This window comes from Tamandua tetradactyla, chromosome 17, assembly GCF_023851605.1.
Source record: "Tamandua tetradactyla isolate mTamTet1 chromosome 17, mTamTet1.pri, whole genome shotgun sequence".
NCBI lineage: Eukaryota > Metazoa > Chordata > Mammalia > Pilosa > Myrmecophagidae > Tamandua > Tamandua tetradactyla.
Window position 1 is genome coordinate 30597446 of NC_135343.1, and position 12829 is coordinate 30610274.

A 12829-nucleotide genomic window follows, 5' to 3' on the forward strand; every position below is an offset into this window, starting at 1 on the left:
AGTAGTTCACTCAAAGATTTCTCTATTTCTCAAGCACTTCCTTATCCCTCATGTTTCTCTCTTAATGCTTACTTCTATAGCCCTGTCCAGACGGAGTGACCTTGAAATCCTTGGCTACTGCATGCTGCGGTGGTTGTGTGGGAAACTGCCCTGGGAACAGAACCTGAAGGACCCTGTGGCTGTCCAGGCTGCTAAAACAAAGTACAATTTTTCAAGTACTCCAAAATTTTCTGGAACAGGTTTGAAGGGATGCATTAAAGGAAGCTGATATTCCAGAGAAAATTGCCATTCAACCAACATGAAAACCAAAGCAAGTTTCTTTAAATTAAAAATAGTGCTAAACACACATGCACACAGATAACCAAAACTAGCTAACAGACATAAAATCCATTAAGGTAACACCTATGAAATCATGTGTACATGAGTTATGCAAAATATAAACTGAAGTTGTTCCTTTACATCGTGTTTTTGAAATCTTAGATTTTAGGTGGTAGTATTTTCAAGGAAGAATATTTTCAAACTAGCATTGTACAAGTATATAGAGGTCTGAGCTTGGTATGATTGATATTAATTGTGCAAAGCAACAGTGTGAAATGGGACAAATAGGGCTTATGTTTTCCAAGAGTGGTATACTCTTTCTTAATCCTGTGTTTTGGAGGGAGTAGGTTTTGTTTCTTGAGGAAGGAACAAATAAAACTTTTACATGAAGTATTTATATGAGATAATCTTGCAGCCACATAAACATTTTTAATATTCCACATTCAATTTTTATCTGCTAGAATCTGTTAGCATGAGGATTAAGTTGGACTATAAACAGTGTTACTATTTTATTATTCTGACTGATCAGACCTGAGAAAATCTCAATTGCATGAATACAGACTAGCCAGTTTTTCATTACATACACTAAGATATGTTCAACAGTAGTCCTCCACAGATACAATATCACAATTGAAAAAGGCAGTTAAGCAGGGCCAGTCACAACAGAAGTGTTCACAACAGAAGTGATCCATAGAAATCAATCTTCAGATTCAGTATGGCATCAGTTCTCAACAGAGAAACGTTAGCCTGCAGATTCAGAATAATGCAGGTTACACTGTAAAGACTGATATATACATGATACATCTCCACTTGGAATCTTGACCATCCTAATCCCCTACCCCAAACTAACACATTTATGTAAGTCACTATTAGAACCATCTAATGAGTTATTGGCTGCAGTGATTGATATGTCCATATTAACTCTCAGGTACCTGACATTTTTCAGAATATGAGTTGACTCAATGCACAGCAATGGGCAAATATAAATAATCTTGGCATCCAATTTTTCAACTTAGTTTACCTAATTTTAATAATGTATTTCTATTTAAAAGACTAGCATTTTTATTCCAATAATTGCATGTATATCTTCCTTTAAAAAGGCTTACCAGATATGATTTATTTTAGTACATATATGGATAACTACAGTGAATCCATCTACATATGTATATTGATGTAGAATAATAGGACACCATGTAAAATAAAGGAATTTTTTAACACTAATAAGTCAAGGATAACCTCCATTTGCATTTTGAGAACTCTTACGAGTATTAACATCTTCATTTTTACTTGATTAATAATCTAAACCTATAGATCAGTAAGCTAATTTCATATTATGAAATTCATAGTTCAGATAACTGTAGACATTTTCACAGTTCTTATAGTATATGGTCATAATTTGCTCAATTTGTCATAGAAGGCATAACACTAAGATTCCCTATAAGGGCATATTTGTATGTTCATTCATAATATTTTATCTGTCATATGACCTTTATTTTATGGAGATAGGAGGATATTAGATTGAAACACTTATTGTTGCAATTCTGCATGTACCTGAGTTTGTGAATCACATATCAATAATTTTTGTTGAATGTTTATGTATTTGTGCCTGAAGCATCTTTAAAATTGTTCCAGTTCAATCTTAAACATTGTAAAATGTTATAATATTGGCTTTTTGTTTGGTTGGTTTTTGCTTTGCTTTTAAATATTTTTGTTAACCCACTTCATTATAAGTTAAAATACCACCAATTTCAATATTTAAATAACTAGCCTCTCTCCAATGTAGTACCTGAGTAAGAATATCCTAAAAATCCAAATATACGTTTTCACCTATGATTTTTGTTTTTTGACACTTTAGTTTCACTTTATTTACAAAAGAATTTAACATCTTACCTGAAGACATGTTATACTTAATGGATATTTATTTAATATCTATTTATTATTTATTTAATATATGTTATTTATATATTCAATAGATAATTTATATATAATATAAACAATTATATTTATATAAAAATTAAATATAATATAATATATTATACATTATTTGTATATTAATTTATCATTTATTTAAATATAAATTAATTGGATAGTTAATTCAAATAGCACTTTAATGATTTGTTCCTTAAGAGTTAGGAGAAACTGTCATGAATTGACAGTGATGAACTTCTCTTTTTAATCTCTTAGTGGGAAATTTGTTTAAATTTTCTATCTCTTTTTATTTTGGTAATGAACTGTCCAGTTCCTTCACTTTTAAACTTCTTGCCAGATGTGTGCATTATTTTTTTAATCTTTTGGGTTTGAGGTTGTGCTTCTTTTTCATTCTAAATCTTGTGTATTTTAGCTTTCTCTAATTTTTTACTGAATCTGATTTTATCTATTACTGATCTTTTAATAGAACCATCTTTCAGATTTATTTATTGTTCCTATTAATTTTTATAATTAGAGAAATTTTAGGTTTACAGAATTATCACACAGAAAATACAGAGTTCCCATATAACGTACCCCCATCACACACAGTTTTCCCTATTATTAATACTTTGTAATAGTATGGTACCTTTTTTACAATTCATGAACAATATTATAATTATACTATTAATTACAGTCATAATTCTCAATAGCGTTCACTGTGTTCAGTTGTACATATTTTTTCCAGTTTTATTCTAGTAGCATATATACAACCTAAAATGTCTTCTTTTAACTACATTCAAATATATAATTCAGTGGTATTAATTACATTCACAATATTGTGCTATCATGACTACCATCCATTACCAAAACTTTTCCATCATTCCAAACAGAAACTGTACCAATTGAGCATTAACTTCCCATTCCTTTCTCCTTCCCCAGCCCTGGTAACTATATTCTAGCTTCTAACCCTATGAATAAGCTTATTCTGATTATTTCATATCAGTGAGATCATATAATATTTGACTTTTTGTGTCTGAATTATATTACTCAACATGATGTCTTCAGGGTTTATCCATGTTGTCTCACATATGAGAACTCCATTCCTTTTTACAACAGAATTATATTCCATTGTGTGTATATACCATACTTTGTTTATAAATTCATCTGTTGATAACTTGGGTTGTTGCTTCCATCTTTTAGCAGTTGTGAGTAATGCCATTATGAATATCAGTGTGCAAATATCTGTTCGAGTCCTTGCTTTCAATTCTTCTGGGTATACTAGGTCTCAGATTGCCTGGTTATACTTAACTTTCTGAGGAACTGTCAAACTGTCTTTCACAGCAGCTGCGCCATTTTACATTTCCACCAACAATAAACAAGTGTCCCTACTTCTCCACATCATTTCCAACACTTACTTTACATTTTATTGTGGCCATTCTACTTGATGTGAAATGACATCTTGTGGTTAGGATGTGCATTTCCCTCATGGTTACTGAATGTTCAGTGTCTTTTCATGTGCTTATTTGGCCATTTGTGCATCTTTGGAGAAATGTCTTTTCAAGTCTTGTGCCCATTTTTCTAAGTAGGTGTGTGTCTTTTTGTTGAGTTGTAGGATTTCTTTATATAGTCTAGATATTAAACCTTTCTCAATATGTAGTTTCCAAATATTTTCTCCCGTTCTGAAGGTTGTCTTTTTACTTTCATGATAAAGTCCTTCGATGCACAGAAGTTTTAATTTTGATGAGTTCCCATTTACCTGTTGCTTCTTTTGTTTCTCGTGTTTTTGGTGTAAACAAAACAGACACCATTGCCTAACAGAAGGTCCTAAAGATGCTTCCCTATGTTTATTTCTAGGAGTTTTATAGTTTTTGTCCTCATATGTGGGTCTTTGATCCATTTTGAGTTAATTGTTGTATATGATGTGAGGTAAGGGTCCACCTTCTTTCTTTAGCATATGGACATCCAATTTTCTCAGCAGCATTTGTTGAAGAGACCATTCTTTCCCCATTGAGAGGACTTGGCACCCTTGTGAAAAATCATTTGGTCACTGATGTGAGAGTTTATTTCTGAACTCTTAATTTGATTCCATTGGTCTATATGCCTATCTTTGTGCCAGTACCATGCTTTTTTATTCCTGTATGTTGTAATAAGTTTTAAAATAGGAAAATGTGAGTTCTCCAGTTTTGTTCTTTGAAGATGGTTTAGGCTTTTTGAGGCCTTCTATATAAATATAATGGTTGACTTTCCCATTTCTGCAAAGTCTGCTGTTGAAATTTTTATTGTGATTGTGTTGAATCTAAAATCATTTTGCATAGAATTGGCATCTTAATGATATTTAATCACCAGGTATATCTCAAATAGCATGGTTGCCAAGTCATAAGGCAGCTCTTTACTGAGCTTCCTGAGGAACTGCCATGCCATCCTCCACAGCATCTATAGCATTTTCCATTCACCTGGCAGTGAATAAGTTTTTAATTTCTCCACATCCTCTGTAACACTTGTAGTTTCTTATTTGTTTAATAGTGGCCATTCTTATAGATGTGAGATGATATCTCATTTGTAGTTTTGGTTTGCATTCCCTAATAGCTACTGAAAATGAACACCTTTCATTTATTTTTTAGCCGTTTGTATTTCCTTTTTTGGAGAAATGTCTATTTATGTCTTTTGCCCATCTTATAATTGGGTTGTTTGTCCTTTTATTGTTGAGTTGTAGAATTTCTTTATATATATTTGCTATCAAACCCTTATCAGATTTGTGGTTAACAAATATTTTCTCCCATTGAGTTGGTTGCCTTTTCACCGTTTTGACAAAGTCTTTTGAAATGTGCAAGTATTCAATCTTGAGGAGTTCCCATTTATTTGTTTTTTTTTTTTTTTTTCTTTCATTGCTTGTGCTTTGGGTTTAAGGTCTAAGAAGCTACCTTCTGTCACTCTGGCTTGAGGATGTTTCCTTATATTTTCATCTTGAAGTTTTATGATACTCACTCTTATATTTGGCTTTGATCCATTTTGAGCTAATTTTTGTATAGGATATGAGGTAGGGGTTTCTTTGGATATGGATATCCAGTTCTCCCAGCACTGTTTATTGGAGAAACTTTTCTGTCCCAGTTCAGTGGTTTTGGGGGCCTTTTCAAAAATCAGTTGACAAGGGTCTATTTCTGAACTCTCAATTCAATTCCATTGATCAAGATTTCTGTCTTTATGTCAGTACCATGCTGTATAGGCCACTGTGGCTTTATGCTAAGCTGTACAATCAGAAAGTGTTAGTCCTCCCAGTTCATTCTTTTTTGAGATGATTTTTAGGTACTCAAGGCCTCTTTCCCTCCCAGGTACATTTGATATCAAACTTTTCCAACACTCCAAAGTAGGTTGTTCGAATTTTGATTAGGACTGCATTGGATCTGGAGATCAGTTTGGATAGAATTGATATCTTAGTGATATATAGCCTTTCTATCCATAAACACAGATTGGATTGTCTTTCCATCTGTTTAGGTCTTCTCTGATTTCTTTTAGCAAAATTTTGTAGTTTTCTTTGTTTAGGTTCTTTATAGCCTTGGTTATGTTCATTCCTAGATACTTGATTCTTTTAGTTGCTATTATGAATGGAATTTTTTCATTTAGCTCCTCAGTTCATTTCTGTTGGGTAGAAACAGGACTGATTTTTTAAAATCTTATATCCCACCATTTTGTTGACTTAATTTATTACCTCACATAGCTTTGTGGTAGTTTTTTCAGGATTTTCCACATATAGGATCATATCATCTCTAAATAATGAAAGTTTTACTTCTTCCTTTCCAATTTTATTTCTCTTTCTTGCCTTAATTGTTCCAGTTAGAACTTCTAGCACACTGTTGAATAACAATGGTAATGGTGTGTATCCTTGTCTCATTCCTGATCTTAGAGGAAAGGCTTTCAGTCTCTCACCTTTGAGGGTGATTTTAGTGGTGGGTTTTTCATATATACCCTTTAGTAAATTGAGGAAGTTTCCTTAGATTCCTACTTTAGGAAGTGTTTTTATGAAGAAAGGATGCTGGATTTTGTTAAGTGCCTTTTCAGCGTCAACTGAGATGATCATGTGATTTTTCCCTTTCAATTCATTAATGTTTTGTATTACATTAATTGATCTTCTTGTACTGAACCACCCATGCATAACAGGAATGAAACCCATTTGGTTGTGGTATGTTTTTCTTTCACTGTGTTGTTGGATTCGACTTGCAAATATTTTATTGAGGATTTTTGCGTCTATATTCATAAGGTAGACTTGTCTATAGTTTTCCTTTCTTATAGTTTCTTTATCAGGTTTGGTATTAGAGTGAATTTACTTCATAGAATGAGTAAGGTCTTGTTCCCTCTTCTACAGTTTTTTTGGAAGAGTTTGAGCAGGAATGGTGTCAATTCTTCTTGGAAGATTTGGTAAAATTCATCTTTGTAGCCAAAAGTCCAGGGACTTTCCTTTGTAGGCAGATTTTTGATGACAGAATCAATCTCTTTATTTGTGATTAGTTTGTTGAAGGCTTCTAGTTCTTCTCGAGTTAGAATAGTTTGTTCTTGTGTTTCTGAGAAATCATCTATTTCATCTAAGTTGTCCAGTTTGTTGGCATACAGTTGTTCATAGTATCCTCTTATGATCTTTTTTATTTCTTTGGAGTTGATGATAATGATCCCTCTCTCATTTCTGATTTTATTTATTTGCATCTTCTCTCTTATTTTGTCAGCCTAGCTAAGGATTTGTCGATGTTATTGATCTCCTCAAAGAACCAATTCTCTCTATTATTTTCTTTGTTCTCCATCTCGTTTATTTCCACTTTACTCTTTATTTCTTCTGCTTGCTTTGGGACTAGTTTGCTGCTCTTTCTCTAGTTTCTTCATTGTTCTGCTAACCCTTTGGTTTTAGCTTGTTCTTCCTTTTTAATGCAGGCATTTAGGGCTATAAATTTACCTCTCAGCACCATCTTCATTGCATCCCATAAGTTTTGATATACTGTATTCTTGTTTTCATTCATCTGAAGATATTACTGACTTCTTTCGCAATCTTCTTTGACCCTCTAATTGTTTAAGACTTTGTTGTTTAACCTCCATATGTTTGTGAATATTGTGATTCTCTGGTGGTTATTAATTTTCAGCTTCATTCCATTGTGATCAAAGAAAGTGCTTTGAATAATTTCAGTCTTTTTAAATGTATTAAGAGCTGTTTTGTACCCCAGCATATATTCTATCCTGGAGAATATTCCATGAGCATTTGAGAAGAATGCATATTCTACTGTTTTGGGGTGTACTGATCTATATATGTTAGGCCTAATTCATTTATCAAATTATTTAGGTTCTCTGTTTCCTAATTGATCCCTGTTTAGATGTTCTTCCTATTGAAGAGAGTGGTACATTGAAGTCTCACACTATTATTGTAGAAATATCTATTACTTCCTTTAGTTTTACCAGTACTTGCCTCAAGTACTTTGGTGCACATTGATTAGGTGCATAAATATTTATGATTGTTATTTTTTTCTTGGTAAATTGCCCCTTTTATTAATATATAGTGTCTTTCTTTTTATCTTACAACACTTTTTTTAACTTTTTTATTGTATAGTATAACATATATACAAAGCAAAGAAATAAAAAAGCAGTAGTTTTCAAAGTACTCTTCAACAAGTAGTTACAGGACAGATCCCAGAGTTTGTCATGGGCTACCATACCATCCCCTCAGATTTTTCCTTCTAGCTGCTCCAGAATATAGGAGGCTAGAAGGTTTAAATATTTTTTTATCATCACAATTGACTTTTTCCCTTTTTTTGGTGAAAAATAACATATATACAAAAAAGCAAAGCACCACAATTAGTTGTAGAACATATTTCAGAGTTTGACATGGATTACAATTCCACAATTTTAGGTTTTTACTTCTAGCTGCTTTAAGATACTGGGGACTAAAAGAGATATCAGTATAATGATTCAGCATTCATATTCATTTGTTAAATCCTATCTTCACTGTATAAATCCACCATCATCTCTTTCCATCCCTCTCTTTAGGAGTGTCTGGGATATGGCAATCCTTAATTTTTCATATTGGAAGGGTCTGTCACTAATATGAGGTAGGGAGATGGAACTACCTGATGTTCTGGAGAGGCTGGGCCCTCTAGGTTTTAGGACTTATCTGGACCAGGGACCCATCTGGGGTTGTAGGTTTCTGGAAAGTTTCTCTAGTGCATGAAACACTTGTGGAATCTTATATATTGCTCTAGGCTTTCTTTAGAGTTGGCTGGAATGGTTTTGGTTGGGGTTTGGCAGGTTATGATAGGTAGCAATGTCTAACTGAAGCTTGCATAAGAGCGACCTCCAGAGTAGCCTCTCGACTATTTTAGCTCTCTCTGCCACTGATTCTTTATTAGTTATACTTCTTTTCCCCCTTTTGATCAAGTCTTATAACACTTTTGCATTTAAAGTCTATTTTATCTGATATTAGTATAGCTACTTCAGCTTTTGTTTGATTATTGCTTGTGTGTAATATCTTTTTCTGTCCTTTGACATTTAACCTGTCTGTATCTTTGTGTCTTTTTTGAATTGGGGAATTTAATCCATTAACATTTAGAGTTATTGTGAAAGCTGCCCTTACTTCAACCATTTTATCCCTTGGCTTTTATTTGTCAGATCTCATATTTTTCCTTCTTTTTATCCTTTTAGTTACCTTTACTGATAATCATCATTCCTATAGTCTCCAAGTCTCTCTCTCCCATATATGTATATATATTTTTTCAGTCAGCACAACTCTCTTTAGTATTTCTTGGCAAGGCAGGACTCTTGTTACAGATTCTCTCAGTATGTCTTTATCTGTGAATATTTTAAACTCTCCCTTACTTTTGAAGGGCAGCTTTGCTGGGTAAAAAATTCTTGGCTAGCAGTTTTTCCCTTTCAGAATCTTTAATCTGTTGTACCCACTGCCTTCTCATCTCCATGATGCCCAGTGAATAGTCAGTGCTTAGTCTTACGTGGCTTCCCTTGTATGTGGGGGATCACTTTTCTCTTGCTCTTTCAGGACTCTTTCCTCATCAGTATTGGGTAGTCTAGTTAGTATGTGGTTTGGAGTGGCTCTGTTTGGATTTATTCTCTGGAATATGTTGGGTATCTATGGTTTGCATATTTATGTCTCTTATAATGGTTGGAAATTTTTCTCGTTATCTCCTCAGATAATCTTCATGGCCTTTACTGTTCTCCTTCTGGGACACCCATGATTCTTCTATTTGTACACTTGGTGTTGTCAATCACTTCCCTGAGATCCAATTCAAATTTTTCCATTTTTTTTGCATTTGTTCTTTTATGTGTTCTAATTTGGTTTTCTGTCTTCTAGTTCACTTATTCTTTCTTCTGCCTCTTCAGATCTGCTGTTGTTTTCCTCTAGTATATTTTTAATTTCACCTACAGTATCTTTCATTTCTGTAAGATCTATTTATTCTAGTTCTTCATGCTCCACTAGTATCTTCTTGATATCCTTAATCTGTATAACCATCTCACTGAAGTTATTTAGTAGATTTGTTTGAACAATTTTTTTCATTCTGAATTCTGTGTCTTCTCTGACTTTTTAATTTGATCATTTGGCTTGGCCATATCTTCATGTGCCTTGTGATTTTTTGTTGGTTTCTTGGCATCTAATTGTCATGATAAGATTATTTTGAAAGTTGGTTTCCCTTGCTTATCTAAGATTTTGTTGATTTTGAGTTTGCATTGAAGGCCTCCTCTGGCACCTGGTTTGTCAGTAATTCACAGCCAAACCAGCGCTAGGGTCTAATGCAGGGGACTCAGCTGCTTTCAGAAGGCTGTTAGAAGTGAGCAGAAAAGTAGCTTGTTTCATTGTACTTTCCCAGTCTTCTCAGCAGATGGCACTCTTGGACCACCTATTCCCTATAACCCTGCCTCTCCCTGACTGCAGCAGCTTGCTGGGTTGGATCCAGACCAGGTGAAAGTCTCGTCAAGGTTGCAGTCCCTGGAGTGTCACCCTCTCCCACCAACTGTTAGCTCAGGACTAATCTACTTTTCTAATTCTCTTTTCCTGAGGCACGGAGCCTCTCTGTCTCTCCCAGGTCCAGGCATGCTAGAAGCCATTGGCTTTGGGGTAGGGGCTAGGCACTGTGTACTGCAGCAAAGACTTTGGTTGTGGGTACAGTGGATCTGGTAGTTTCCAGACTCCTGTGTGGAAAGACTCCATGCTGCTGGACTGAGAAGTGCAACTTCACCAGCCAGCAGCCAGCTAAGGGGTGAGCTGTTTCTACTGGCCAGCAAAACCCAGGCCAGTGGACACACCCTCCACTCCGGCCTCGAGGGTTGAGGAAGGGCACCTGGCATCGCAGTGCAGCTCCCTCCCTCACTGGCCTCTCACCTGGGTACCCTGGTCCCCCATGCAGAAAGTATCAAGGCTGTGTGTCCCAGAGGTTTCCCTAGCCAGCCATCTGTCACATCAGCACTGCTTTGTGTCCCCCTCTCTTCCTCAGGGATGGGGTTGGGCACTGGGCACCGCAACAGGGGCTCTGTATGTGGAGCTAATGAATCTGCTGGCTCCTGGGCTCCTGCATGGAAAGACTCCAGGCTGTGGGACTGACAGAGTTGACTCCCCTAGCTGCAGCTGAAGTAGGAGTGTGCTGATTTAGGCCTCCCTAGTCCAGCCAGTGCACAGTCCGAGGCCTCAGAGGTGAATGCAGTTGAGAACATTCACCCCTGTTTCTGAGACCTAGTTTCTCCACTTTTAATCCACCTCTTTCTTATATATTGCAGAGGTCCTTCTCTGGTCCCCCAACCCCTGGAACTCCTTTTGGAGAATTTCTGCCTGCCTCTAGTTGTTTTATGGTGGAGGAGTGAGTTCTGCCTGTCTTCATTCCACCATCTTTCCAGAACTGTTCTAGGTTCTGAGGCTCCAAGTCCAAAATCAAGATGTTGGCAAGACCAAATTTTCTCCTCAAAAGATAGTGCTCTAGTGCTGGCTTGCTGCAGTCCTGGGGTTCCTTGGCTTGGATATCTGCTTCATACTATCTGACAGTGTCTCTCCTTTTTCCCTGCTCTTCTAGTTTTTGCTAACTTCTGGTTTTTTGCTTTTTTTTTTATGCAAACATTTAGTGCTATAAATTTCCCTTTGAACACTGCCTTTGTTGCATCCTGTAAGTTTTGATATAGTGTATTTTCATTTTCATTGGCCTCGAGATACTACCTAATTTCCCTTTAGATTTCTTCTTTGAGCCATTCGCTGTTTAAAAGTGTTGTTTAATTTCCACATATTTGTGAATTTTCCAATTCTCCCTATTATTGACTTTCAGGTTCATTTTGCTGTGAACAGACAAGATACATTCCATTATTTTATTATTTTTAAATTTATTGAGACTTGTTTTGCAACCTAACATATGGACTATCCTAGAGAATGACCGTTGTGCACTAGAGAAGAATGCGTACACTGCTGCTATTGGGTGAATGTTCTTTATGTATGTAGTTCTAATTGATTTATAATATAATTCAAGGCTTCTGTTTCCATATTGCTTTTCTGTCTAGTTCTAGCCAATATTGAAACTGATATTATTCATGTCTTATACTGTTGGGCAGAACCATTTTATTTCTCCTTTTGAAATGTTAATATTTGCTTCATAATTTTTGAGGCTTTGCAATTAGATGCATATATTTTTATAATTATTATATCTTCTTGTTGAATTGACCCCTCTATCAGTATATATTGACTTTCTTCATCCCTCATAAGTTTTCAACTTAAATTCGATTTTATCTGATATTAGTATAACTATCCCAGTTCTCTTTTGGTACCGTTTGCTTGACATCTTTTTTTCCATCCTTTCACTTTCAACCTACTTGTGTCTTTGAATTAAGGGTGTGTCTGGTAAACAGGATATAGTTGGGTAATGTTTTTTATCCCTTCTGCCAATCTTTGCCTTTTGAGTGGAGATTTTAATCTGTTTACATTTAAAGCCACTACTGATAATTCATCTCTTTCTTCTGACATTTTGCTATTTAATCTTTTAAGTCTTACTCCTTTTGTGTCCTCGTTTCTTCTGTTATTGCCTACCTTTATATTTATTTGATTTTTGGTAGTGTGCCATTTTGAGTTCCTCCTCATTTCCCTCTATATATGTTTTTCAGATATTTTTATGGTTCCCATGGAGTTTAAGTGTAAGATCCCAAATCTATAACAATCACATTAAATTTGATACCAAATTCACATCAGTAGCATACACAAATACTGTTTTCCATACTCCTACCCCCTACCTTTCTGTTGTATTTTTTACAAGTTATATCTTAATTCATTTTATGTCCAAAGCCATAGATTTTTCATTACTTTTTTATGCATTTGCGTTTTAGAACCTGTAAGAAGCGAAAAGTAGAGTTACATACCAAAAAAAATCCAGTACAGTAGTACTGGCATTTATAGTTATCCATATGATTGCCTTTACCTGGGTCTTTATTACTGTGTCACTTCAGTACACTGTCTGGTGTTCTTTCCTTTCAGTCTGAAGAATGCCCTTTTAGCATTGCTTCTCAAGCAGGTCTAGTGGTTACAGAGTCCTTCAGCAGAGTCCTTCAGCTTCTGGAAATATCTTAATCTCTTTCTCCTTCTTGAAAGATCGTC

General features: G+C 35.1%; 1 protein-coding gene across 8 annotated transcripts in view; it reads left to right on the forward strand.

Moving 5' to 3' along the window:
* Positions 1-12829, forward strand: part of VRK2 (VRK serine/threonine kinase 2) — a 129236-nt gene that overhangs the window by 87725 nt on the left and 28682 nt on the right. For 7 of the 8 annotated variants that reach the window (XM_077134280.1, XM_077134278.1, XM_077134283.1 and 4 more), the window contains exon 9: positions 81-201. The exons of the other annotated variant lie outside the window; for it this stretch is intronic. In XM_077134280.1, the coding sequence (XP_076990395.1) occupies positions 81-201 (121 nt within the window). The remainder of the gene's footprint in view (positions 1-80; positions 202-12829) is intronic. 8 annotated transcript variants of the gene reach the window in all.